This window comes from Stylophora pistillata, chromosome 4 (assembly GCF_964205215.1).
Source record: "Stylophora pistillata chromosome 4, jaStyPist1.2, whole genome shotgun sequence".
Classification (NCBI taxonomy): Eukaryota; Metazoa; Cnidaria; class Anthozoa; order Scleractinia; family Pocilloporidae; genus Stylophora; species Stylophora pistillata.
Genome location: NC_142522.1, coordinates 32,883,698 through 32,911,678, shown reverse-complemented (window position 1 = coordinate 32,911,678; position 27,981 = coordinate 32,883,698). Strand labels below are relative to the sequence as shown.

The 27,981-nt window shown below is 38.8% G+C and overlaps 3 protein-coding genes across 6 annotated transcripts in view; 2 read left to right on the top strand and 1 right to left on the bottom strand.

Moving 5' to 3' along the window:
• LOC111324518 (uncharacterized) overlaps positions 1-16,751 on the top strand; it is a 50,677-nt gene extending 33,926 nt beyond the window's left edge. Inside the window, exons 28-38 of one of the 2 annotated variants that reach the window (XM_088755879.1) lie at positions 7,954-8,013; positions 9,109-9,209; positions 9,512-9,609; positions 9,938-10,046; positions 10,783-10,916; positions 13,014-13,115; positions 13,256-13,349; positions 13,434-13,587; positions 14,136-14,544; positions 15,664-15,748; positions 15,955-16,751. In XM_088755879.1, coding sequence (XP_088612005.1) covers positions 7,954-8,013; positions 9,109-9,209; positions 9,512-9,609; positions 9,938-10,046; positions 10,783-10,916; positions 13,014-13,115; positions 13,256-13,349; positions 13,434-13,587; positions 14,136-14,544; positions 15,664-15,748; positions 15,955-16,047 — 1,439 coding nt within the window. In that variant the 3' untranslated portion in view covers positions 16,048-16,751. The remainder of the gene's footprint in view (positions 1-7,953; positions 8,014-9,108; positions 9,210-9,511; positions 9,610-9,937; positions 10,047-10,782; positions 10,917-13,013; positions 13,116-13,255; positions 13,350-13,433; positions 13,588-14,135; positions 14,545-15,663; positions 15,749-15,954) is intronic. The other variant, XM_022928096.2, reaches the window with a different exon arrangement.
• Positions 303-20,923, bottom strand: LOC111324520 (bcl-2-related ovarian killer protein). 3 transcript variants are annotated; one of them, XM_088755882.1, is made up of 5 exons: positions 19,930-20,921; positions 7,519-7,683; positions 3,320-3,463; positions 2,784-2,802; positions 303-322 (listed from the first exon to the last, which is right to left on the bottom strand). In XM_088755882.1, the coding sequence occupies exons 1-5, from the start codon at positions 20,434-20,436 to the stop codon at positions 318-320; spliced, it is 840 nt and encodes a 279-aa protein (XP_088612008.1). In that variant the 5' UTR covers positions 20,437-20,921; the 3' UTR covers positions 303-317. The 3 variants fall into 3 exon arrangements, 2 of the variants coding, with proteins under 2 accessions (XP_088612008.1, XP_022783841.1); XR_015999624.1 differs by lacking the exon at positions 303-322 and adding an exon at positions 648-1,861 and having other exon boundaries at positions 2,784-2,940; positions 19,930-20,923; XM_022928106.2 differs by lacking the exons at positions 303-322; positions 2,784-2,802; positions 3,320-3,463; positions 7,519-7,683 and adding an exon at positions 16,884-18,590 and having other exon boundaries at positions 19,930-20,885.
• A 1,586-nt stretch (positions 20,924-22,509) lies between these two features.
• On the top strand, positions 22,510-27,427 carry LOC111324493 (RNA-binding protein RO60). The gene is made up of 4 exons (XM_022928059.2): positions 22,510-23,580; positions 24,601-24,885; positions 25,569-25,802; positions 26,386-27,427. The coding sequence occupies exons 1-4, from the start codon at positions 22,747-22,749 to the stop codon at positions 26,680-26,682; spliced, it is 1,650 nt and encodes a 549-aa protein (XP_022783794.2). The 5' UTR covers positions 22,510-22,746; the 3' UTR covers positions 26,683-27,427.
• Positions 27,428-27,981: the final 554 nt, after the last annotated feature.

Below are 27,981 nucleotides of genomic sequence, written 5' to 3'. Positions count from 1 at the left end.
TGTTTACTTTGTGATTGGAACCACGAAGGGGAAGCCTTACGATATTAATAAAAGAAGATTAAAACGAAATTTCAATAGTCACAGCCAACTTAAGCTCTATAAAATATGGATCTGATCGCAAATCGGTGTGAAGTAAAATTAACTTCAAAACATGTTTAAAGACAACAATTTTTCAAAACGGGCCCTCTGTTTCTTTAGCCATTACTTTACTTCAAAGATTTTTAACAGACGAGATAAAATAATTGGTCACTTACCAACATGTAGAGATCGATTATTCTTGTACGCGTAAGAGCGCTGTGAGTTAGTTCTTGAGTGCACTATTCTACGAAAAAATGTATTTGTATCAGATGATAGTTCAATTTTATGAACGAGTACTTATAAGGAATGTGGCAATATTATCTAAGATGTGGCGTGAACGAATTACATTAGGGTAGACTTATGTTTTCATTTTAATTTAAAAGGCTTAGGGCAGGTTGAGTCGCCGAGTAGCGTTCCTGTTTTAGTTTTGATCTCTGCATGTGAAAGGAAAACGGGTTTCTAAATTTGAGGATCATTTTAAAAGTAATACATTACGGTGGGTTATTTTGACTTTCGGAATTATGTTGCTTTAGTCCAAATCAGGAAATCCAGCACAAGTTTTTGAATGTGAACTTTAGCAACAAATAAAGTGGATGTCTGAAACGTGTTCCGTAAGGAAATCTTTTACAATATTTGTTATTGTACACTTTAGCCAAGCACTTTTTTTCATGGTGTGAGGTTTTCTATTGTATTTTGAAGGGTCTTCCTCACGGTTTGTCTGTCGTGAAAAATTTGGCATTCATTTTTTAAGGCTGTCCTTTGGCGTCTCTTGGCCCCAGTACCCCTTTGGCTTTTTTGCCTCTTTGGCGCTTCTCTTCTTTAGGAGGTTTCTTTCTATGTTATCTCAAAAACGACTGAAGATATCGTGACATCGTTTCCAATGTTATGAAAATTCAGGGTAACTTTACGAATGACGTCACTCGAAGAGGAAGTTTTTTCAAATTCTTGATTTTCCTATAGATGTAATTTCTGTCCGAGCTTCTATACGAAATCAATCATCAAGTTGTTGTGTCACTAACTATAGTACAGCAGCATTTTAATTTTGTCGCAAGAGGTTTTCTGGTGTTTGAAAGAGGAAATTGTTCGTAGTATTTTCATGTGCAGCGGGTTTGCATTGGTTCCTCTATAGGTAAATATCTGTGTTGTCCTCAGGATATGACATAAAGTATTATTTTTCTATCTTAGAATCGTCTCCGTTCAACTACACGATTTAAAAAGTATCAAACAATCATGTGCGTCAGTATATACTGGTTATATTACTCCATAATTGGCTGTCTTTTTTTTTCCCGGCGTTGGATAAGTATTGATATGCATAATTGCGGGAAAAAATATCGTAGGAATTTTGTCATGAATCTTGACCATTTGATCTAACTTTCCAAGACGCATCAATTGCGGCTATTATTCTGCAACAAAACCTTGCTTAACGCCTGTGATACGTTTATGAATTAAAAAATCGAGTTAATATATATATGAAACAGTCATGTAGGAGGGAAAATGTAATTCTTTCACTACCAAGATGTAAAAGCTTGCTCTCTTATCTGATGATTTCACATTTCTTCGTCGGCTAGTCCGGAGAATTTGGAGTTTGACCCAAACAATATCCCCTAGTTGATTCCTGCCCCTTGTTGCTATTGTGCACCCGCACTACGCATACTAAGTTATGCATCAAAGTCGCGCACTGAGCAAGATGCTCACCAAATGTACTGGTGGCTGGTGAGAGAATCTTTTAGTTGGTTTATGATAACCGCCTCCTTTTTCCAGTTGGTCAATCCCTTCTCTGGTGCTTTTTCGATGAAAGAGAAAAAGTGAGCAACCAATGAAACAGGCAAGCAAAACAGAGAACACATGAAAGACTCTGTACGTGGGAATTGTTACTACTCTGTAACAGTTGAATTGTTTCATAAATAGAAGAGCGCTGGACATGAACTGAGGATCGACCTCTATTCGTACTTTTTTACGCTTAAATGGCCACAAAGATCCAATACAGATTTCTCCCTTAAACTGATTATTCACCGATTGTAATGAATCCAAAAGTCGACCGTCGTTAATGAAAAATTCCCCTCGAAATACTGTGGTTTGCAACCCTTGTTGCTGAGCTCCGACGACCTTAAGTCTCTTAGTCCCTTGAAATATTAGCTTATATGAAGAGGGTAAAATATTTTTGCTTTAACGACTGAAACAATATTTCTATTTCTAGCTTTTTTCAAAACAGTCTATGAGAACTTCTAAAGAACCTTGGAGGTTGACTTCGTCTTAGCGTGAGCAATCTTACTTTCGAATATCTGAGTCTTACCTCTTTATATCAGAGTCTTATACGATTAAATTGAAAGTGGTTCATTGATACAATTGTTGTTCCTAAGTTTTAGATTTCTTTTGCGACACCTAGTTAACGGTGGTTCATATTCCATAAAATATATACCTTTTACATGAACTTCAAACTATCCAATATATTGAAATTTCCAGCCACAATCTCAATCAGCTCTCACAGCGTCAAGTCAACAGATGTATGTTGTATTTACTTTTCTGCTTTTCTCTTAAACTGAACTTGACAATTGAAAATTGATTGTCATTTCTACAAAGTGGAATATGAAATTGCTAATATCTTTCGTGATCATCTACAGTTATTTATTTCGCTGCAATATATTTCTGTCAAAGAAACGAGTACCTCTTCTTTCCTGTCTCAGCGTGTTTCTCATGTAAAGTACTTGTTATCTTAGGAATTCTCTAGAAGAAAAGTAATTGAAATCTAGAGTAGGTACATAACTTGTGCGAAATGTCAGTCAGCAAAGACTTGAGTTACGGTATCGCGGCGAGTCAGAAGATAATGAAAAGTTTCGAAGCTGGTTGCGGTTTTGCATAAAGCTAGAATGTGAGCAGAAACATAAAGCAATTTTTAACACATCATGTTAAAAAAAAATGTAATACACAAAAGTCAAAACAAAAACGTCCAAAGCCAAACGCCTAAGGCTAATCCCTTCCTCAGAGGATAAAGTACCGAAACCATTTCATTAGATTCGGTGTAACAATCTTTGTAAGATATGAAATCATGTTATCTTCGATATTATTTTTCGTGTGATTTCCGTTATATTTTTGTAAGATTCTTCTTTTGGTGTTTATGGACAGCTCAGTGTGGTATAACTTGTTGTGTAATGAACACAAAGCCTTAATTTTTTTAATCATTGGTTGTCGGCAGTGTCTATAGAAATTAAGAATAATTATAAAAGATTGTTTCTCAACTCACTGAGACGTTGTCTTGTGCGATCTCCACCCTTAGCTCGCTAAATAACTCAAATTGCCCCGGACAATTTAAGGTTTTTCTTTTCTTTTTGTGACTCACTGATTCCCGTGAATCCCTCCTTCTCTTCACTTGTAATGATTTGCTTCCCTGCAGTGATACGACTCTTGTAAATCAAAAAGTTTACCATAAACATTTGCAACAATAGAGTTATTGCGTTGCGCTGTTGGTTAAGCAAGTGGCACGCAGAGTACACAGCGCGACCAGCACTAAATATTCCATGTTCAGGTTGATTTTATCTTGGCTCCACCTTGAAGACGTGATCTGGTTTGCACGAACTTCATATTCGACCATAACACCTCGGTTACCAAAAGTCATGAAATTATTGAAGTTGAAATTCCGTTAGGGTCAGGGGAAAATAATCAGTCTGAATTGGAGTCGGGGAAAAAGATGTTTTGAGGAAAAGTCCGCAAAAATTGAAATTCCATCTTAATTTATTACGTCATAGCTAATCTTTTTGCCCTATCTGTCATTTCGTTAGCATTATGCAAATGTGTCGGTGTAATTCGTAAAACGACGGTTGTTTAATTTTATCTTTGCTGGCGAAAAGTTAGGATATGTTGAAAACTGATCACGTTCAGTAGCAACTATTAATAATAATACTTCGAGTAGAACACCATGTCAGTTCAGATTAGAATGGAGCCTCGTGTGATTTTGATGTGGGTAACATTTTCCGTATCTACTCATGCGACTGGGGATTATTTTCCGTATTTACTCGTGAGACTGAACATTCATTTTACCAGATGTTGGTTACTCTCCTACGGTGAGGGATTCGGCGAACTTAAATTTTCTTTCACGAAATGTAATCGTCTCTGCATGCTTTCCTTTTTTGTTCGAATTTGGCATATTTTGCGAATAATGATTGGATAAAAGACGTTTTTAGTCGAGTTTACTTTCTAAAGTCAATAAATAGAGGTAGTAGAGAATCCTAAGCTTAAGACTGATCACGCCGAAGTTGTTATTTATTTATGATTTTGAAACTTAATTTCAGTGAAATGAAACGCAAAAAAGTTCTAATTGCAAACCAAAACAACTATACCTTGTTATTTCAATTAAAAAATGGAAATTCCACATGCTTTTTTAAAGTGATAATTAACTCTGCATTTTTCAACTTTCCGTTTTAAGTTTTATTTATGAATTTTTTTTTTAGTTTTAGCGTGAGTAATTAATTTGTTGTTGATATTTTCATGGTGGGATTGAATGACAAAACGTTTGGTTCTTTTCTCTTCTGTCAGTCGACATCCTTTGTATAATGCGTGCATGTGTCGGTAAATATTTCAAATCTGTATACGTATCAACTAATCTCTATACGCTTGTCCCTTGTTAGCAAGCCAACGTTCTTCTACCATAGAGAAGATCGTGTTTCAGTTTTCGCATAACTGTCATAGCTACAGCCGGAGTGTACGTTGATCCATGACATTTCCACCAACTAGGTTTCCTTGTGAAGGGCACCTGTAAACGTTTTTTTTTTTTTCGCTATACAATAGAAAATTAAAGAAAACATACTTTCGTCAATACTTTTCGTCAAGGAAAACTAACGGAAGTGTAGTTCCCCTTAAAGTAGCCCCCTATCTTTGGTCAATGGCAAATTTCGTTCTTGATAGATTAGCATGTCATTTTCTTCACCGAAAATTTGTCACAGAAAAGATTGTCATAGTTTACCACACACACCACCATAGAATGCTTGATTAAGTTTAAAAGACAACAACAAAAACGAAAAAAAAGCTTTTCAAGGTACAAATTGAATGTGGAAATGCGTCCAGTTATCTCACCAACCTTTAGCTTATTTACCCTTACTCTGTGGAATTTTAGCCTGCGACTGCTTCGGTCTCGTAGCGGCGAATGACAATCAGCGAGGGTGGTTGGCATGGAATTAGTGGTTTTTATAATTTAAGTGATTAACTCTGTAAGCTGTGCTCGTTCAGGTGCTTGAAGTCGGCCCCTTTGCTTTGAGATGTGCGGCCGCCTCCAAAAGTTGTTAATTTATGTGGCCCATAGCGGAACAAAGACAGACTTCGTCACTTTACCTAATACCTTTACATCAGGGTAGCGTGATTAACATTCACACTTGTTTCATAATCACCAAATATGAATGGATCAAATCATGCGCCATTTTTTAAGCGTAATAGCTTAAACGATTGGCTACTGTGATCGTCTGGATAAGGGTTTTCAGCACTCGAGGATAACCTTTCAGGACTATGGGCGTAGTATAAATCGCACACGTCAACTGCGAGCAAGACTGAGGCTTCTTTTAGATTCTCTGTAGGAAGAGTTTTAGAGCAAATACCCTTTGATTCAGATTTTATCTCGTAAGTTTCATCTGAACTAAGCATGGTTCAATTGGTTTGTAGCCCTCTACCTTTTTTTTTGCTAAGTGTAAGATATTTTATTAAATAGGAAAATTGTGGAAGGGGAAAACTGTTGAAATTGTTGGACAGGATGCAATTTAGAAGTCATCGAACCTGGTGACATTGTCAGGGAAATGATAATACTTCATTACTGGTGTAATTACCGCCATAAATGGCCTTGGCCTTTTTTTACAATTAATAAATTGTTTGAAATGATTTCATTAATATTGAGAGAGTCATCAAATACCAGATACACCGGCTCGACATCATATGTATTGCATTAATGTGTAAGTTCTCCGAAGTACGTCTGTACATAACCCAGCAAACAGGTTGTGAGAATATTCATGTGAAGGATATGATCTTGATAACATAGCAATTCTCCTTACTCATTCATTAGATAATGTATGTTGGCTAGAAAGGAGAATCACTAGACTGATATTGGAAGGTGTGTGTTCACGCTTTCTGGCCTTCTTCTATCTGTATTCTTTCACCTTCGTTTCTGTCGGAACGAAAGACGTGGCAATTGCGTGACGCGAAACGTGACGTCATAGAAACCAGTTTAGACCAGTTAAGGGAGCACGAGGGAGCGTTGTAGGGAGAGAAGAAGATGGCGAACGTACTTGTCTAGTGTGATGTAAATAAATGTGTTTCTAAGCTAGCCGGTGACAAAAAATCACTGCGACATTTCAACAAATTCAACCGTGCTTCCCTCTTATGTACTGATTGATCCCTGCATTTTAGTTTTCAGTTTTTCAATCTCCTAATGCTAAAAGTGTGATTAGCTAACGATTTTTCAGTCACTTTCATAGTCGTTAGGCACTGGTTATAATACAGAGCGCTGAAAAGTGGTAGTAGTGGTATGGTTGTTGGCGTGGTGTCAGACGTTTCTCGTTTGTATTCCGGCAGCACTGTTCATAACATATATAGAATCTTTTATAGTAAACTTACTCCTGAAAAAAAAATCTTAAATCTTAGGAATACTTCTACCTCCCAACTGTAGATTCAAACGAGGTCCAATTGGAACAACAACCTATTTCATAACCATGATTTCAAACTTATCATCTGGGATTCTTCAGAACAAGCGCAAAGGCCTAAAACATTTTAGCGCGCAGGTGTGAATACATATGCATGGATGAAAAGTTAGTTTCGTGGTGAACATGTGCGCTGAATCATTGATGAAAGCTGGAAATACACACAATCGCCAAAACTTACCCCAGATCGGAAAGAAAACTTACATTCTCCTAGCGCTACAGCAGCCTCAGCATGAAAGACATATCGCCTAGTTAAGTTGACAGGCTATCGATAACGGTGAACTTGTTACACTGTTCGATGAAATAGTCATTTAAGAACATGCCCACTCGATTGCGAGATGAGGGCCCTAAGCAAACCACGACGGCATCGAGGAGGTGGCGAGACAAAAGATCTAGTGAGCAGAGCAATGGCTCAGCACGTGCGTTTTAAACTTTGCGCATTTCTTAGCCGTCGTCTGAAAAACTACAACGTTACTAAGCTGTGCTTGGTCTGAGAATGGAAACCCCGCCGTAAAATTATTTTAGTTTCCATTTCAAAGTTAACGCTGCACAAATACGTTATGCTGAAGTTGAGGTGTGGCGCCGTAAGCAACAGTAAACAGATCCGGCCGTTCGAGAAATTTCAACTGAAAATATAAATTAGTTTTTTAATTTACGTTTTCCTGGGCGTTGCTGTTCTGACTACATAAAGTCCTTATTTAATAGAGAAAGCAAATGTTCCAGCATGCATTTACTGTATTTTTTTAAGGAAACATACATGACCTACCTTATTAGTTAAACCAGCTTCGCGGGGGCTTCTAGGGTTGCTCTTCTTCCAAGTGACTGCTGTGTCAGCCGGGGTTTGAATGGTTGTTTTCAGTCGCCTGTTTATGTAACCAGGGGGTTTGGTGTCGCCCAGTGGTATGTGATTTATGAGAAGGTATTGAGTGTCCTTCAAAAGAACCGTAATTTACATGTTAAGTATCGAAGCATCTGCAGATAATTTTAAATTAAAAATATTTATATTGAAACTTTGAATCTCTACTTTATGTTATTGCTACAAGTAGCCATAGTTAAGCTTACTTCACAATTCACTCTGTAAGACTTGGAATTTTTTCTTTTCAATATTTGGCTGACTGGTGTCGTGATGAAACTATTCAAACCACAATGCAAAAGACACGTTTCGAGATAACCTTGTCAATTTACTCTTCATTTCGGACAGCAACGAGCAAACAAGCGCTAATCGAAGACCAAGATAATGACAACACAAATAAAACCGGAGGTATCTGTTAAAATTTGCCTTCCTTATTTAGAACAAATTATTATATTTGCTTCAAAAACTTGATGATTAGTTTGTGGCCATGGTCTACAAGGGTTTTATGCTGTTTCTTTCCATATTCCAGTTAAAGGGAAAAGGGAAAAGAGAAGCCGAGTTTTTTTTGGTTTCATTTTTTTTAACTCATTTAGTTTTGCCTAATTATATATTTTATATCCCGATAGTTCTCTTCTGAACGTTTAAACCGTCTCAACTTTTCCGTGTTTATAGGTTAAATAGTCATTAGAAATTACTCTTTTTTAACCCAGGAAAAGCAGACCTAGAATGGTAGGCGACCTACTACTTTGAAATGCACTTCAAAAAGTCCTCGGACATGGCTGTTACGATTTGAGCGAGTTTTTAATGTTATAAAGCGTAGCAGAGTGATGATAACGTATGATGGCTTACAGCGTCCCCTGCAGTCTAAGATTGGCTCAATAACTTGCACTAGTGACTGCTAATCATTTAGATATACACTGAACATTAAGGGGTGTTATTCCCTGATGAACCGTGCTGGCCCTTTGATACCTCCTGGTTTTGTTTGTGGAATTGAATTCTATTACGGTATTTTTTTTTTTTCAACCAAGCAAGATTTGCACGTTTCATATCACTGTTTGCCGCGATCTTGATACCTGTGTATCACCTCACCAACCAGGTTGGGGATAAGTGCGGGGCTGAAGTCTTTCCATCTCAATACATTTAGCGGGCCAGCAGTACCGCTGACATAACCGAATTTACATCGCAGCTGATGAAACAACCACCCCGTGAACCAAACGCAACTGCAGCCGTTGATGTTTGTCTGCGCTCAGCATCAATGACGTCAATAGCTTCTTTGTATTCTGAGTGGCTCATTTTGGTATTTTCATTTTGTTGAGGTTTTCTGGTGCTGCCATCAGTCTGCCGTCAGTTTTAGTTTTACCACACTAAGCCGTAAATGAATTTATATATCTTTAAATTAAACGATTCTGCTCCATTTTCGACATTTGATTTGGAAGATCTGCTCTAAATTAAAACAGAACAGATAAGCTGTCTTAACTTCTGTTCTATGCATTTCAACGGCAGATTTGTCCAGCCCAGTGTGTCTATTCTGTAGCAGTAGGCTTAAAGCGAAAGTCTATCTTCTGGACATCACTAAGAAGGAAATGAAGGCACTTGACGTAGACGTAAGTCCATTTATGATATGTTGCGGCTACGGTGATCACTGGCGAGTGCATGCAAATGCTGCCGTTCATTCTTATCACTTATTCATAAATTAACGACAAAATGTGGAAATTTAACTGATCTTCAGAATGGTTTGAAATTTTTACCAATATTCCGAACTTGGTATTGGTACGTAGGCACTTCTGTAACTTATAGTGGTTCTCGTTTTTGCTTGGACGGTGTTTCACTCCCAGGGCTCCCCGTACACCAATACAACAACTGCTAGGTGTCCTAACCATTGGAACTGTCTCATTTCCATTGATAGACGAAATCACGTGTTCTATGTTGCGATATGTTGGACGATGGCACCATTTTAGTGGGGACCGTGTCATGGTACATACATGCGTTCGTTTTGGAGCTCAGGTGTGAATATATTTGATAAATTTTGTTACCTCGGGGTAGCAACACGAGATACGAGTAGAGAGACCTTTACAGGTGGAGAAACTATTGCTTTCATTTCACTTTTGCTTCATGAAGTTAACACACAATCTGATAGATTAATAATCCACGGCAATCTGTAGACATATCTCCCAACTGTGCGTGCCTTTTCCGTCCGTTACAGGTGAAAATATATACAACAGAACCTTCAAAAATCTTTGTTTCATATTTCGTTGTTAGATTAATAATCTGGCTATAGGTAGTTGTTGTCTTTTCCTCTCTGTGAAGTGACGTACTTCTGTCTTTCCTTTAGTTCGGAAGCGTGGTGCGTGCAGCTGAATGACTCGGTGATCGACATCGCTCATTTACCTGAGGGAAAAGTTTTTGCTGCCTTGGCGGATGGATCGATTGCTGTGTTACATGTGCGAAGAAAATGAAATATCTTTTTTTAACTAGATGTTTTAAATAGAGACAGACAAATAAACGAACGGCCTCACGATTGTAAAACCAACTACGGCCAAATGTACAAACCGGTGGTCCCATTTCCTACCGGAATTTAACTCTTACAAAGAGTGTAATGGATCGAGCAAACGAAGAGGCGAAGAAACGAACAAAAAAGCACGACCGACCCAGCGAATCAGCGGGCGGGCGATCAAACGAACAAGTGAATGATTGAGCGAACGGGGCAACGACCCACCAGAGGCCAACTCTACGTAACCTAGGATCGAACGAGCAAGCGAACAAACAAACAAACAGACGGGTAAAAGACGAGCAGTGTAGTGACCTACTCTTCTTACTCCGTCAAAGCAAACGAACGGGCGAACGAATGGACAATCGGTCCGCCAACGACCAACCAATCTATCATCTACAGAGTGAGCGAACGAATCAGCGTAAAAAGAGATATTACTTTTACTTACAAATAAATGTTGTAAGATTCTAAAGAAACTGTGTTGCGGCGTTGGTGGGGAATATTACAAGATAAGATGGTTTTATCAAATGAGTTTCTAAAGCTGACTTTTCGAGCGTTTGCCTTTCGTAAGAGTGAAAGATTCGAGCGATGAAATGTTGTTGATAAAAGCAAAATTATCCTAATTTGACCAAGGTTGCTCTGATCGATAGTGAAGCTACTCTAACTGCTTGTGTTAAATTTTTTCCCAGAATGCTAGTGGGCATGAGGCTCCATCCGAAGGCTCCCATATTCGGGTGGGTGGATCACCTGTCACGTGCATTACTCTCGTGAACGAAAACGTGTGGTGCGGCTGCGGAAACAATGTGGTGATTCTCGATGGAAGGTTTGTTCAGCAGATGTTCTCATACTTGCAACAATGGGTGTTGTTTGTTTTTCCTTCTCTTTCTGGTCTTATCTTATTTATTCGTCGCGTTACTTTTTCAACAAATCGAGAATAAGACGAAGGTAAATTAATTAACATTTAAAAGCTCTGTTTTTTTTTTTTTGCCTCACAAGTTTCCGAATGCTGTCTCGTGACTTCATAACAACAAAATAAAACAAAGAAGATTACAATCCATTATCTACGACGTTAATTGCTCGCGTGATCCCAGCCTGTAAACAACATAGTATCCTTTTTTTTCTTTTCCCGTGACTGTTTGTTTCAATGATATCATTCCCATAACCTTATTTAAACATTTTTCTTTTGGGAAACGAACCGACAAAAACTGACCTGATGTAAACAATCATTGTAGCCATATTTTAGTGCAAAATTGTGCCATTCGAAAGCCCCTTATTACTTTTACAGCGGTTCTGAGAGCAGTAGCTTCTATAAAGTTCATTTATTCTTTCTCTCATTCCTGCGTTAGATAGGTTTCGTCGTATTGGAAAAATAACGTCCTTTTTGGTATGATATGTGTTTCTGTATGTTTGTAGTGGATCCACTTTATCGTTAAAGAAGATAAGCCACCACTATATGTATGCATTTTCCCGTACCCTTTCAAGAAAAAGATTCTTAAGGTTGTACCAAAAAAGCACATATCGTTTTTGTTTGATAAAAAAAAAGTAAAACCAACAACAGGACTAATTGTGAAAGTGTGAATCATTGAAAAACATTCAGAATAAAAACGTACTAGTGATAAACCGTCTCCACAAAAAAACTCGCATTACATTAGGGTTAACCTATCTCATTAACTAAATTTGGACACCTACTTCAGTCAGGCTATCTGTTTTAAAACCACTACAGTGAACACCCCTCCAATGGAGCATAAGCGTCTATGATGCAGAGATCTTTCTCAGTAGTTTGTTTGTTGGTGCTTGTGTTTTTATCGTGATGCCCGCTGCCTAGATGAATTATAAAACGAGTGTTTGGCAATATCGATAACCACTTTGATCGATTGCATTGTTTTGGTATCCATATCATTGCTTAACCAAGACATGCGCTTAGGAAACCTTCTGTTTTGGTCGATAAACAGAACATAGTGATTTGTGTAGCGTTTACGCGTATTATAACGAAATCTTTAAATGTTTGGTGGTCCTTTACCTTGTTTGTTTTGTTTGTTTGTTTTTTTTTTATTGTGGTATATCTGATTTAATTAAACCTATGGATCGAAGTGTTGTCCCCAAAAACCATAAAGTATGTTTTCATTATGAAAATAAGTTTTTATTTGGCCTTCACCGGACATTTCTTTCTGGTATTTACGCACATTTACTGGGTCATCAAGTCACAAATATTGCAATTGTTTTGGTAGTTCTTGAAAATCAATCGCATCTACTGACGCGAGGCTAATCGAATTAACGCGTATGTAGAAAGAAAATCCGTGGACTGTATCAGCAGGTGTTCAGTTATTCGTGGGCTAAATTGATTTCCCTTGGCAACTTTTGTTCTGAATCAATGATCACGGAACATAAACAGACCCCCCGTTCGAAACCACGAACGATCTCTTGACAACATATACCATCTTACAAGACACTTACGCAACACATTCGTAAACGTGTCTAAAGTTTCCCCTTGACGCGACGGCGAGACGTTTACCTTAAGGAAAAGAACTTTTTTCAAAAGGTTCAGAATAATGATATTTGATTCACCTTTCTCCCTCCAGTTTCCCTTCAATTCGTTTTAAAATAAGGATAACACCCTCAAGTGATAAGTTCGCTTTTTCTCCTATCCTATTTGCTGGATATGGTTTTGAAGCTGCCGAGGGAAGTTGCATTTGCATTTTATGTGGGAGTTAATGGTTTAACTCCTTGGTTGTTCAAGAAATAGTTCCAAGAGCAGTTTTCATTTTCTTTTGAATTTCAGAGGCTCAAATTAAACACACGGATGTCAGGAGTCATTGGGCTCATGGTGATTAATTATTTCCCATGGGAGTGCAAGTTATCAGCTTAACGTTGTGCATAACATGTTTTTGTAATTCATGTTTTTTTTTTTCCTCTTCATCAGTTCTCTTGGTGAGCTCGGTTCACTGATTGTATCAAACTCACGTCGTCACCAGGTTTCCAAGTTAACTCACGGTAAACATGGCGTCTGGTGCAGCGTGAGAGGGTAAGACGTAATGTCTTTTAAATTGAATATAAAGTACCATTTTTATCTGACTTTCACTCCATCTACCACGCCCAAACTGCGCAGAATAGACACTTTTTCTCTTTGACTTTGTACAAGTCTTTTTTACCATTTGTTTTCAGGTCTTCTTGCATTCTGTTGTTGGATCACGCCACCTTTGACATACTTCTCAAGGTCGATGACGTCACAAGCCTCGACACCAGCCCTGACTTAAGGGTAGGAAAGCTTTCCTGTAACTATTCACCGGTAAAATTATTCAACGAGACATCTGTCTTCATGTCGGTCCTCTTGTCTTTCCAGGTAATTGCATTTAGCGAATCACGTGTCACTACAATGATGGCACTCGGTGAAGAATTGTGGGTAGGGCTTGGTAACGGACAGGTTTTGATCTTTGACGTCACTAGAAATGACGAAATCGAAGACGAAGGTTTTGTGGTGTTGGACGAACATGAAGGCGAGTACCAGTTTTTGTTTGTTTTTATTTGTTTGGTTGTTGTTGGTGCTTGGTTTGTTTGTTTTTTTTTTTTTAATTTAGAAAACAGGCCTTCTCTAGCTCTAATAAGCGCCGTTTTATGGAGATGTTGTTTGTTACTTGTCAGGGAGCTGAACATGCGCAACGAGGGGTTTGGGTACGAGCCGTGTTTCAGTCATTTTGTTGTGTTCTTGAGTACTAGCGTCGTGAGGTACCGACAGATGATGGGGGGGGAGGGGGAGGAGAGGGGGAGGGGGTGGAGGGAAGGTAGTAAGCCTGCAATGGACCAGCATCTCATCCTAGAAGGGTAGGAATTCTTCCTGTTGCTTCATGCTACGGAATCCACATAGGCAATACGTGTCAGTCTCACAGACAGATAAGCTATCAGTGACACTGTTGTCTTAGCCTTTGATATTCAATCTTACGGTCTTTTGCACATCAGTTGCAGTGAACCGCAATGCAGTGTGTGTACTCGTACCTGTCAAAATACTTATATGACGCGTTAATCGAGTTGCGCTGTTCCATTTTAGAAGACAAAGAAAAGCGCAAAGAAAGTTCGACCAAATATTTGCCAACGATATCGGAAACAGAGGAAAAAGTAAAAGAGCCGAAACTGAAACCGAGCATCGAGGATTCCAAGGCGCATTCAGAAGTAAATTCCTCTCATGAGACAGAGAATACTTGTACTGACGAAGAAATTTCATCGATTGACGAATTTACTGAGAGTGAATTGAGAGAGTCTATTGAAATGGCTGCGAGCATCGTAGACCGTCAGGACGTGGTTAATGCGCAAGAGAACGAAGGTCAGGCACAAAAGCCGTCCGGTAAACAAATCAAACAGGACCCTGACATGTGTTACAGTGATTACAGATTCAGACTGAGGCTAAGAGTTCATTTTCGCATAAATGAAGAGGCTATTCGTTGTCTTCTACTAGTAAGGTAAGAAAAGTGGCTTTAGAAAAGTGGCTTTCATCGTCAGACTGTTTTTCTTACTGTTTGTTTGTTAGTGAGCTCGTTTTTTCGCTTGTTCGTCCTTTCTTTCCTTGGTATGTTCGTTTGATAGTCCGTCCGTCCCCGCGTCTTTCTTCATGTGTTCCCTAATCCATGTTTTCGTTCATTCCCTCGTCCATTTTTTTTCGTTCACTCATCCATTTTAACCCTTCTCTTTACGACTGCCACTCGGTCAAGCGCCCTTGGTCACTGTTATTCAGTTATTTCCAATGTTGCACTGGAATTTCATAGGATACTTCCAATGCCCCTCTTAGCACTAATCGTGTCAAAGTCGCTCTTGGTTGGTCTGCTTTGGCATCTTTGCCCTCGCTTTGGCTTCCAAAATATCGCTCTGTGTACGACCTCATTTTTACTTCCGTAGCATTGTCTTTCTTACTCGGTGTTCTACCAACTGCCACTTGGATGAGAGAAACTGAAACAGTGTCTACAGCATCTAATTTCTCCTTACAATATCCCCCCCTGAATCAAACATTAAGGTCATGAGAATACAGGAAATGATCACCAACTAAAAAGGCTCATGATTGTTAAACAAATTCTCCTTGTCAACACCTTAGGAAATGTACAAAGAACGGTATGGAGAATATGCATAATGGTCTTAGGGCGTAAAGAGTAACCTCTCACAAGCCCTTTAACCTCTAAGAATAACCAGCACCTAATTTCTCCTTACAATATCACCCCTGAATCCACACATTAAGGTCATGAGAATAGAGGAAATGATCACCAACTAAAAAGGCGCAGCCCTTGATTGTTAAACAAATTCTCCTTACCAATACTGTACGAAATGTATAGAGAACTGCATGGAGAATATGCACACTGAAGTTAGGGTGTAGTGGGTTTTCACGAAATGTTTTGATATCCTCCGCTCCCCCGCACCACAGAAAACTAAAGCTAGATTTTCCCCCGGCATCCTCAAGTCCCAAGAAAAGAACCACGCCTGGTGTTAGTCCAAGTGCGCTATCGAGTAAAAGGGCGTGTATGGTTTCTGATCGTAAAAAACCATTAAGGAAAATTTTCTGAATCATTTAATGGCCTGTTTGTTTATCACAGAGAGCAAGATCCACTGGTCCTCAGCTGTACGTGTAATTTCAACGAAGAAGGAGCTTTGTCACTATGGCAACGACAAAGAGAGGAGGTGGGTGACTTTATAAGAATCTGAATCGTAGTTCATTTGTGCTATTTAAAGTAGCAGCTAAGACCTCTCTTGGGCCTCTCTTAGGCCTCTGCTTAGACAGAATTCGCAGTAAAACCATTTCACGTTACTCAGTTAACGGCGCGAAATTCTCCACTTTTGGAAATTGTATAAGATGGCAAACTTTGTTTCTTTTCATTGCTCGACAGGAAACGAATGAATGGCTCCCATTCTCAATAAAACATCGCTTCACCGAGACTGCTGGTCTATTTTTAAGGGGCGAAGATACACCGACTGATTGACAACCCAGCTCCTCGATCGCACGCTTTGTTGGTATATTCTCCAGAACGGAGACTACTCGTTGATACTGAGCAATTTCCACGTATTTTCGAGCAGTGATACAGAGCTTACACGACCCTCTGTTTCCGTTCCCGAACAGAACTGTGCGCTATCATCCCTAGACACTAACTCGGCCGTTCACGCCTGCTGAAATTTTTTTTACAATAGAACAAGGAACGTGGGTAAAAGGTAGACTATAATAGTCATTTCCCGTCGCGCACGTTCGTGTGTGTCACAGATGGGCGCATATTATTAAGTGGTCGCTGGAGCGCAATGTTGCCATTGGGCGAACATTAACGTGAGAGAGGTTGAGTACTAGTGTATTGGCGCGCGCGTGATTTGTAGGTGGGCCTAAGAAGTTTTTACTCCAGCCAGCCCACGGTAGGTTTTACCATGAAAGGTACACCAATACAATATATCGATGAAAAAATGAACAGCTAGAAGTATTTAAAAGATAGAATTACAGAAAGATGATTACCAAAATTATGTCCGTGAAAACTATAATGAATGCCTGTTTATGTTAAAAAAAAAAAAATTTAAAGCAAAAAGAACAAAAAATGATGAAATTGATATATTTTTTGTTATTTTTGTATGAATAAATATTTTTTGATAAAGTATATTTTATACGAGCCTCAATTGAAAATAAACTAGCTATTTTTGACTTGAAGTTCCTGACTTTGTTTATAACAGAAACTGGCAACCACTGAACATTGTGAAGAATCGCTCCAGATCCTTATCAACTGCGTCAGGCGTATGTCAGCTAACCAGAGTATTTCTAATTATCAACAAATACTTGATGTTTGGGAATTCAATTGAATTTAATTTGAGAGCTGTATAATACACATATCTTTGCCAACTATATATACAGCCGTTTGCAGAAAGGTGCATGTGAAACAAATAAATTTGGACAAAAGGACTAATGAACAGGGAATAAATACCGACGTGCGAGTGAATATGAGAGGGACGAAACAGTGGAACGGTACATTGTAAAAAGGCTGATAGTTTCGAAAGAAACTGTTTGGGGCTGCGTCGGTGGGAGTAACGAAATAATTTGGATATATCAACAAAGTTGAAATGGCAAATTGGCCACCGTAACGATTACAAAAGCTGACGTTTCGAGCGTTAGCCCTTCGTCGGAGCGAATAGAGGAATTGTGGGTTTTGTGTGCTTTTAAAGGCAGGAAATGGAGCTACGTTATTGGTGGGAACATGGCAACGAGAAAAACAAATTAGTGGAATGAAAAGCGTTCGTTGATCCCTGTGGGATTTAGACTGCCGGTTTGAAAGATGAGCTTTTGTTCAAGAGTTTTACGGCTTTCCGTGCTACCTAAGTGTAAGGAAAGACCGCAGATTGCCATATGTTGCTTAGAATGATTAGGTAAATTAAAATGTCTAGCGACTGGTTTCGATGTGTCCTTGTCATTCTTTTCCACGTCTCCAAGGTGTTCTCGGAATCGGTCACCTAGTCTTCTGCCTGTTTCGCCGATGTAAATCTTTTTGCAATAAGTGCAAGTTATGCAATAGATTACATTGGCGGAGGTGCACGTGAAGTGATCGGTGATCTTAATGGATCGTTTAGGTCCCGATATTTTATCAGTGTTGTGAATGAAAGGACACGTTTTGCATCGTGCACGAGCGCATTTAAAAGTGCCTGGTTGGTCATTAGTCTGAAAAGAGCGTCTGACCAAAATATTGCCTATGTTTTTGTCGCGTTTGAATGAAATGAGCGGAGGCTGCGAAAAGATAGTGCTTGTCTCTGGATCGTTTTGAAGTAATTTAAAGTTTTTAAGAATGATGGATTTAACTGAGTGGTTGTGAGGGTGAAACGTGAGAGTGAATGGAATTTATTCGTGTTTTTCTCGTTGCCATGCTCCCACCAATAACGTAGCTCCATTTTCTGCCTTTAAAAGCACACAAAACCCACAATTCCTCTATTCGCTCCGACGAAGGGCTAACGCTCGAAACGTCAGCTTTTGTAATCGTTACGGTGGCCAATTTACCATTTCAACTTTGTTGATATATCCAAATTATTTCGTTACATTGTAAACATTGATTTCTGCAGGTCACTTAGAATTCCCTCTTGTCGAGTTTACCTCGTTTTGGTCGTTCAGTAGGGTTAGTTCTTTCTTTTTTTCATTTTTCCTCAAGTATATATATAGCTGTCTGCAGAAAGGTTGCGGGAAACGCAGTGAAGTGCACGAAATGGCCCCGAAAGGCATTGTGGGTAGTATTCAGATCACGGTTTCTTGACCTCAGGATTTCAGGGAAATCTGAGGAAACATCATAAAAAAGAAAGAATATATATATATATATACGTCATAATAATACGAGCTGGTTGGTCAGCCTCCGTCTATAAGACCTATGCACTCTACTATTGCACACAGTAGCAAGTTAAGTCTTTCCTTCGTCGTATTGACCAGCCACAATCTGTTATAGTCAAACCATCGGAGGAAATACGCCATCGAATATCTCTTTTCGATGCATTTAAATTTTTCACTGATATCAGCCTGTCCAAAAGAGGAGAGAGGATTACAAATGTTAGTGTAAGACTGAAATTATTCATAGATATTAAAGTTAATTCACGTCGGAGGAGTTCTTTTGTTTGGGCTTTGACCAGAAGTGAATTGATAAGAGAGAGATTTAGCACAGCGTCTTCGTGAAACGTGAACAGCTAGAGTGACCACGTGACCTTGTTTTCCCCGCCATTTTTTCATGTTTGCTGGTTGCGCTTTGCTGTTTTTACGTTAAAGTAACCTGTTACGCGTTTGCCGTGACGTAAGATTTTCTTCACCTTTTCTCTCATAGAGTAGAAGTGAATTGCTGGAAAAAGGGCACCAAAACTATTCCTTGTAAGTCAAACAAGGGTGAGCTCACGCGCAACTAAAGCAGCAAGGTTCACGCTATTTTACATGAAACGTGAAAGGACAAGCTAACGTTTTCCGTTTTTTCACGTAAAGCATATGAGCAAACTCAAGAGGTTATGACCCAATCCAGGCACTTTCCTTTTCTTTAAGCCTTTGACGCTTGAGAGTGATTAGCATCTAATTTCTCCTCACAATATCATCCCTAAATCACACATTAAGGTCACGAGAAGGAAAGGAAATGATCCCCAACTAACGAAGCTCTTGATTGTTAATCAAATTCTCTTTGTTAGAACCTTAGAAGAGCAAAGAGAACAGCATGGAGAAAATGCATACAAATGAAGGAGTTTCAGGGTTGAACCAAAGAAACATCGCTAGTGATCTTCACAGAAATCATTCAAGTCGAAATATGATGATTTATGCAAATTTATCAGAGCTGTGCTCTCCGCCTGGCAACTATGGTCACCATATCGATCGCCTCTATTGTTTTCAACGATCTCGTCTGTCATTTTGGTGTCTCTCAGAATACAATCATTCATTTTTCCCACCTTTGTGATTAGTTCCCGGATTGGTTTGAAAATTTAAATTTAATTTGAATATTTAGCTTTTTTTATTAAATGAAGTAACCTAAATAAATGGTGAATTTTCAAAATAAGTAAGAGGGCAATTGATTTATGGACTTTCTATTTCTCTGGCGCGATTACTGAATTCGATTAGAAAACATCTGCAAACTTTCCCAGAAATTATTAAACCAAAAACTTGGAAAAAATAACTTTAAAATCGCGTTAAGTCATTCTCGTTTTCGAGAATTCGAAACGCTTTTTATGTCTGTACATAATGCACTTCTAAAATAATTTCTTCGGAATAAAACTTTCCTTTTTGGTGTAGGAGACAAGTATATAAGTTAGATTAAAACGCCTATGTTAATTGGTTATCTTCCTCACGAACACTGATTATACAAAAATATCAACAGTATATTTCTCACCCATCCACCTTGACTCCTAATCCAAACGGCCAAGTGATCCAAAACATAAAGTCTGACACAGCTAAGCACATTTTTCACAAGCTCTGGTCGTCCCTGGGTTATGCAGTCAGCACTGATAGCAGCCGCAAACGCGAACAGGGCTACGATTCGTCCCCAAGTGATACCTTCGCGAAACAGCTCGCGTCCGAAGTTTCTGAAAATGTCGCCGACTATTACCTCGCTCCGTAATTTTACCTTGAGCTGTTTTGAAACGTTGTTATACAGATGAGGGTAAGTTGTTTCCAAAAGCTCACCGACTTCGATTATTTTTGCAGAAATTGAAAGAAGACTCTCAGACACAGCTTTAGGTCGGATAAATTCAAGATCTGAATCGATATTGGAGCGTTTCAATCGCTCTTCAATATAGTCCAAACAGTACAAATTCGCATCGTTCGCTATAGACACGTACTCCTCGTTAAGTTTTGCTTCTATGAACGGTTTCAACTTTTTTGTGACAGATTTGAGCATGATCGCGGAAAACAAGAATTTCCTCGTTCACTCAATTCTGCACTTTGAGAAAAACATTAAGCTTAGAACAAACCGACGAATTAGAGTGAAGATTTAGATGACAGGTGGAAAGGAAACTTAGAGCAGGTGGCATGTTCAAGGGGCTCCTGAGGCTATACAACATTTGAATAGGATTGTTCGTAAAAACAAACAAAATTAGCAAAAGTTTACTGACAAACAGCCCTACAAAGAAAGAAATTAACGAGCGCTTGATAAGCACTATGGAGTCGCACGTCTAAGAAAACTTTTTTTAAAATTATCTTGACCTCTTTCTTGGCAAAATGATTGCAGATGCAGCCCCACTTTCTGAATTGGATCTGTGATTGAGAAAAGGAAAATTCCTTGCTACTTTACTGTAATATCTCAATCAAATTTTAGTGCTGAGCCAAACCACAATCCACAATCACCCGGTGAGTAGAGTCGCCTTCGATCCGGTTTTCTTGGACGATCAAAAGCGAATTCATTCGAAGAGTAAACCACTTTACGTGTACATTTGAAGAGGAGTGAAAAATATCTGTTCGTTATAAGAACGGAAAATATCTCCGATACCTCGACACAAGGTCATGGTGGACAACTGATTTTGCTTTGTCGACTTCCAATAGAAAATCAGCTAAAATTTTCGGTAGTTGTGAAGAACAAGCCCCAGAAAATACCAGTCGGCCAACTAACGGTCTACTATCGGGGATCACAGAGAATCACAGAGAAGGAAAACTCAGAAATCAAAAGCAGGTAAAAATGGAGTATTTTCTGTGCATCTGCTGTTCCCCTTCCGATTTTCACTTAAAATTTACTGGGTGATTACAGCAACAAGAAAAGCTACTGAAACCGTTGTTGACTTTGTGAGGAGTAAGGTCTCCGACGAAAATAACCGTCTGAACAATTAAGTATTAACCCTCTCACTCTCGAGATCTCATTACTGATTCTCCCTACTGTCTGTGATACGATTCTTATGATGTTACCTTACAGAACTTGATATCTGATCAATTAATAATCCATTGGTTAATATTTTTCTTTATTCTCATCACTTGTCTTCTGTATATTGTATTGAAGTTGTAAGGAAAAATTCTGTCTTGGTCACTCATGAGAGTGAAATGGTTAAGTGCTTTTGGGCTTACGGAAAGCTTTCGTATCTAAGAGCTTTATGGCTTACTTGGACATTTTGTGCCCAAATCGAGACTCAATATGACGATGAAACTTTTCACCTGAATAAAATAAGAATGTTAACTATGAATATACATTCAAAATGGGGAGCCGAGAAAAATTAAAATATAGAATTACCGTATTTCTTCGAATTAGCGCCCACGTTCTAATAAGACTTATAAGCGCCCTCCCCCCGATAAGCACCCACCCCCTAGATCATAATATCAAGCAAGCACCCCTCTTGCCCCCCCTCCCTCCTTCCTCGCTTTCTTAAATAAAAGGGATACAAGAAAAACCTGTTCCTATTGCCTCTTCATTTATAACTTTTAAGTTTCACGCACAAGGGAACCAGTTAAGGTAAATAACTTCTTATTAAGCGCCCTCCTTCAATTCCAATAAGCCGCCCCCTCCTTTTTAGACGAACTCTGCTGCAAAGGCCTGGTAACGAAACCTCCACCATCCGTTTGAAAATCCCTCTCCTCGCTCTCCATGATGAAAAAGGGGAGCCCATTACCTCTGTGAAGTCAACAATTTCATCATAATCGGTTTTAAGCCCTAAATATCGAAATGATTGCCATGCATTGATTAAAAATTTGCTGAAAATGAAAACGAAAGTGCTTAACGAAGCAGAAAACAGCAATGACAAAGTGATGGTGACATCTATTGGGTCCAGTCTTCTAATGAGGTTACTTATTACGGCCAATCTTCCATATCTTTTCCTTTACCTTTTTTAGATTTTTGTAATAAAAAGACAAACTTTTTGAAAAATGGTGGATCAAAGTGTTGAGGATTGCTAACTTCACATATGAGAAAGAGAAAATTGGCAAGCTAAATCAGGTAGAAAATAGTTTATCTCGGAAGAGAATAAACCGTTATTTCTAAAGGAGAGGAGTCTGGGTCAATCAGAGATCTTGCCGCGTCAGCCATTGCGTCTTGCTGAGCCAAAGGCCTAGCATACGTTTTAAAGAGCGAAATTTACCCCTCTAGACGCTTTTAGACCGATAGCAAGGTGATAAAAAATACCTCAGCTCGGTCCGAGTGCATCGTGTAAACGAAAGTGAATTGAAAGGCTCGTAAAACCGAGTTTTTGACCAATAAAGGAACAAGCGGAAGTATCTATAAGGTTCATTCATGGCTGAAGGACGAGCTCCTCAAGATGTGGAAATGGCGAATGACCCCTCAAATACGCCACAATCGGAGCCGATAGCGGCAAACCAGGTACGAAATGATGCTGGGGGATTTGTATGGCAAGTTGATGACTTAGAGCGGTTTCGACGCTTCCTTGTACTTGGAAGCGAAGGCGGAACGTACTACGCGACGCAGCAACAACTTGGGCAACAGAACGCTCAAGCTTTAATGCGACTTATCGCCGAAGGAAGGGGTCCCGAAGCCGTTAAAATCATTGTCAAATACAGTACTGAGGGTCGCACAGCTAAGCAAGACCCGATAATCCTGTCTTTGGCTTTGTGTGCTCGATCGAAGCACATGGAGACCAAAAGGGCTGCTTATGCTGCCCTTGGCCAGGTGTTACGAATTCCAACTCACCTCTTTAATTTCGTCGAGATCTGCGAGACCCTAAGCCAACCATCGACTGGCTGGGGCCGAGCACATCGGAAAGCAATTCAACAATGGTACAATGGAAAGAAGCCACGTGGCCTTGCAATGGCCGTAACCAAGTATAAACAGCGTAATGGCTGGTCACATCGGGACGTTTTTAGACTTTGCCACGTGAAACCCACAGATCCAGCTATTCAGTTCGTTGTGAAGTACGTGATTAAAGGATTTGAAGCGGTGAAAGAAGATGCAGGGAAGGCTGGAGTTAGCCAGGATATTACCTCCGTGTACACCTTTTTAGAAGCGGTAGAAAAAGCCAAGACATTGGGTGAAGACGAATTGGTCAGCGCCATTCGAAAGCATGGGTTGGTGAGGGAACATATTCCCACAAACCATCTTAACTCCAGCCAGGTAACTAACTTAATTTTAACACAATATTTTAGGGTTATTAAATCCTATTAAATTTCAAAAATTCTTGTGATGGCAAATTTCTGTGAGCTCTTATTGATAAGGTGTTTCACAATTGATGATACCAATCTAATGGTTTGTTAACTTATGTAAACAGTACTGCTTTAAATCGGTTTGTCTTTAAATATTTAAACGAAAGGAATACCCAATCATTTGTAGATTTGTCAAGTTTATGACCTCAACTCATCAAGCTACCATTACTGGCAACGCTACAACATTACTCTGACACTTTTCATTATGAATGTGTAGTCTGATTGTCACAGTGAGAGTGGTCTTGAAAGGGGCTGGTGTCAGCGACACAGAGTGATGTTTTAAACAAGCTGGGTAGAAACGGTCATCAGAGTGAAGGGCAAGATTTCCATGTAACCCCAAACTTCATTAGACATTCAATTCTAGGATAAAGGAAAGCAGATGCAAGACAACAAATTTCCTTTGGGACTACGGCTTTTGTTTTTGATTGGTTTGGGGTTATATGGAAATCTTTCCGAGTGAAGTCAAGTGACTAGGCATTGATCAAGACTTTCATTTAGATTGTGGAAATGTCAGTCATTATCACTGATAATGGTTGCCTTCAACAAGACTACTCACCTGAGCCCAGTTGTTCGAAGGCCAATTAGTGCTAACCCAAGGATAGATTTTAGTCCAGGTTTCTATATTTCTCAGTTTAAAAGCCGTTTTGTGATAATTTTCCCAATTCACTCAATCATCAAATTATAGACAAGTGGAATTAAACTGAATTTTCTCTGAAAGCTTTCGGACCTGAAATCAAATTTCACACTAACCCTGGCTTATCTTAACCCTTTCAACAACTTGGCCCTAAACGATTACACTGCATATGTTCTGTTACTTTTTTGTTGAAACCATTTGGTTAACTCTACCTATTGTTAAATTCAACAATTCACACATCATGACGTTAGAATTGTACTCTTGGTGATGAAAACAAATCTTCTTTGCTATTAACAGATTTGGGAAGCACTCCTTGATAAAATGCCTATGACAGCCATGATCAGAAATCTTGGGAAAATGACAAGTGTTGGTGTGTTAGGCCCCTTATCAGATGGAATGACAAAAGTCTGTGATAGGTTGAGGGATGAGATGAGTCTCAAAGATGCTCGCGTTCACCCATTTTCCATTCTGTTGGCTCTGAAGCAGTATCAAGCAGGTCAAGGAGACAAAGGAAGGCTTACTTGGCAACCAAATCAAGCTATTGTGTCAGCTTTGGATGAGGCATTTTACATTGCATTTAAGGTTTGTGGAAAGGAGAGTTGCCTGGTTTTGTATGTGTACAAGTGTGAGATGTACTGTTTATGTCCAGTGTATGTAACCCTTTAAGCTTGTAGGTTAAGTTTGTAAGACCTCAGTTTTATGTTGTAATTTATACTTCAAGTCAAAGCATTCAGTGTTGCATTATAAATGTCATTTTTTTTTTAGTGTGATAGAAATCCACTCAATAATTTAAAAATGTTACAGATGTGATATCAAGACGATGATTAACTATGACTATTTTTAATCTGGAAGGTCTTTCCAGACCTAGAGAAATATTAAAAAAAGTACAGAAGTATTACTTGACAAAGTTGAAAGATCTTAATTACACTTTCCACTCATTCCACATCATTAATAATTATGATTTGAACCCAAAAACTATATGACCTGGGGCCTGTTTCTTTAAGTTCCTGGCTTGCCAGGAAGCTCTTCTGTTTTCATTTAAGATGAGGATTTCAAATTTTTGAAAATTATAAATTGAACTATCGGCTAAAGAAGCGAGGTGGACTGGTTGAGGTGCAAGAACCTGCTTTTCTATTCTTTAAATTTTGTTGTTAAAATATGGTTTCAGGCCTGTTAAGTTACCAGTACTTTCAGAGAATGGACCCCTAGTCATAATTATTTCAGAAATAACTACATGAAAATTTAATTTTTTTGTTTGTTTGCAGACTGTCGAGCCCACCAATAAGAGATATCTTCTGGCTATTGATGTCAGTGGCTCAATGTCTTGGGGGAATTGTAATGGTACAACCATCACCCCAAGGGTTGCATCTGCTGCCATGGCAATGCTAACAGCCCGGACAGAGCCACAGTATCATTTTGTGGGCTTTTCCCATCAATTGATGCCTCTGAATATTAACTCCACTCAGAGGCTTGACACAGTTTTAAGAGTCATTGAACAGGTAAGTTGAGAAATTACTTTAAGCCCTGCAAATGTTGTTTCTCTTATAAAGTAAAACTTGACAGCTAAGTTGGGGTCCCAAATCAACATTTTTGGGCATCTTTGGATTGCTTTGGCCTTTCAAGTTTTTTTTTTTAATTAACTGTCACCTATTTTCAGTCTTTAGAGAGTTTATGCCCTTGTTGGGAAAATTAAAGGGTTCTCTACATTGTGACCAAAAATTATTTGCAAATTTAATTTATTGATGTGTGCGAGTTGGTTCATTACATGTGTGAGTTGTTTCATGTACGTATGCGAGTTGGCTTGTGCGACAGTTGACTGTCAACCATGTGAAATGCACAAATTTGAAAGACCATCATGCTTTCTGTTTAACTGTAAACAACGAATCTTGCCTAGTTTTAAGATGACATAATATTCACTTCAGTCACCTTTAATAATAATTTTGATATTTTGAAATTATCTATTCTTTGAGGTAGCTGTCAGAGAGAGCAACAAGTTATTCTGTAAAACTTTTGAGTCATATACCCACTCAGTCTGTATTTGTCCACCAGTTTCCTAGTGCCAATATTTAATTTGTCTTGCAGGTTCCCATGGGAGGTACTGACTGTGCACAGCCTATGTTATATGCTAAAGAAAAGAACCTTAAGGTTGATGTCTTTATTATTTACACTGACTGTGAAACATGGGCAGGACCAGTGCACCCCAGTGAGGCCCTTAAGCAATACAGGGTTCATTCTGGTATTGATGCTAAGCTCATTGTCTGTGCAATGACATCCAATGGATTTACTTTGGCTGATCCAAATGACAAAGGAATGCTTGACATGGCTGGGTTTGATTCTGCAGCTCCTGACATCATCAGACAGTTCGTGTTGGGTTTCTAAACACTAATTTGTAGCCAGTGCAAGTGCCTATATATTTAAAAAGTAATTTAGATCTAGATTTTTCAGTCCAACCTTTAAATTGGGACAGGTGAGTGTTATTTTGAGCAATTTTTATCAACAGTTTGCTTTAGACTGTAGATTGTACTACCATAATGGTAGATTTATAAGTGTATTTCATATGCATTCAACATATTCATGGAACTTGTATAACTATGTGATTTGATATTCCTTGCATTATATTCTTTGGTATAATTAGCAATAAAGTACGACTGCAATGTTGACCAACTTAACAGGCCAGTCCTAAGATGTAGAGCCTTAATCTTACATTTACTGTATTGTTTGTTGAACACTTAACTTCTAACATTTTCTTCACTTGAATAATAACAAAGGCTTGATAAGAGTGTTAGATATTGAAATCCCCCCCCAGAGCAGCAAAGCTCAAACTGATTAATAGCTTATTTCATTCTTAGTCATTCTTTATTTTTGCATAGAACAGGATGTGCCGGTCATGAGATTTGGGACAGCAACTTTAAAGATGCTCTCAGAGCACTCTTTATCATTATTACCCCAAGTAATGTAAAAAAGGATAGTTGATACTGTTTGTTCACATCTACTCCTTCGGAACTATTGTCAAGATCACCTTAACTTTTACAGGCAATTGTAGTTGTAGAGAGGATTGAGCATAGCATCATTATGATGCAGTGGAGGTCAATGAAAGCTCAAATCAATAAAAGGTTCACTTAAGCATGGTCTGTCGTTTTGAGAAAAGGGTGTGAAGACAGCAAAGTATGTTATTTTGAGTATGATTCCTATGTCTTTTCCTATATCAGGTGGTGTTTGTTTGGTGGGTTTCTAAAGAGTGGTACAATGCCTATTTGTAGATCACGTCTTTGTTGTCACCTTGTTTTGTTTTTAGGGGAGACACTCGCATTTCCTCTCTGTTTTTGCAAGGAATTTACCTCCAAAAGTGAAAGTTTTTACTTCCCTTTGAATGAGATTGCCTTAGAAAAAAATTGAAAAATGCACTTAGACTGCAATCAATCAAATCTTCACATGATGATACTTATTTATAGTGTTGATTTCATTGGAGAGGGGAGAAGAAAAGTCTGCCATTCAGTTTCATTTTAGCTCTTACTTGCCTAAGGCTTTTCAGGTTGAACAAGTGCACATAATAAGCTTGCAAGCAGATCAGAGCAGTAAATTCTACCTGACTAAAATTCAGCTCAGCAATTTTGTACTCATCTCACTTTTATCAAAGGGACCACAGCAAAGTTTTATCAAGCGATATAGCTTTGTGAG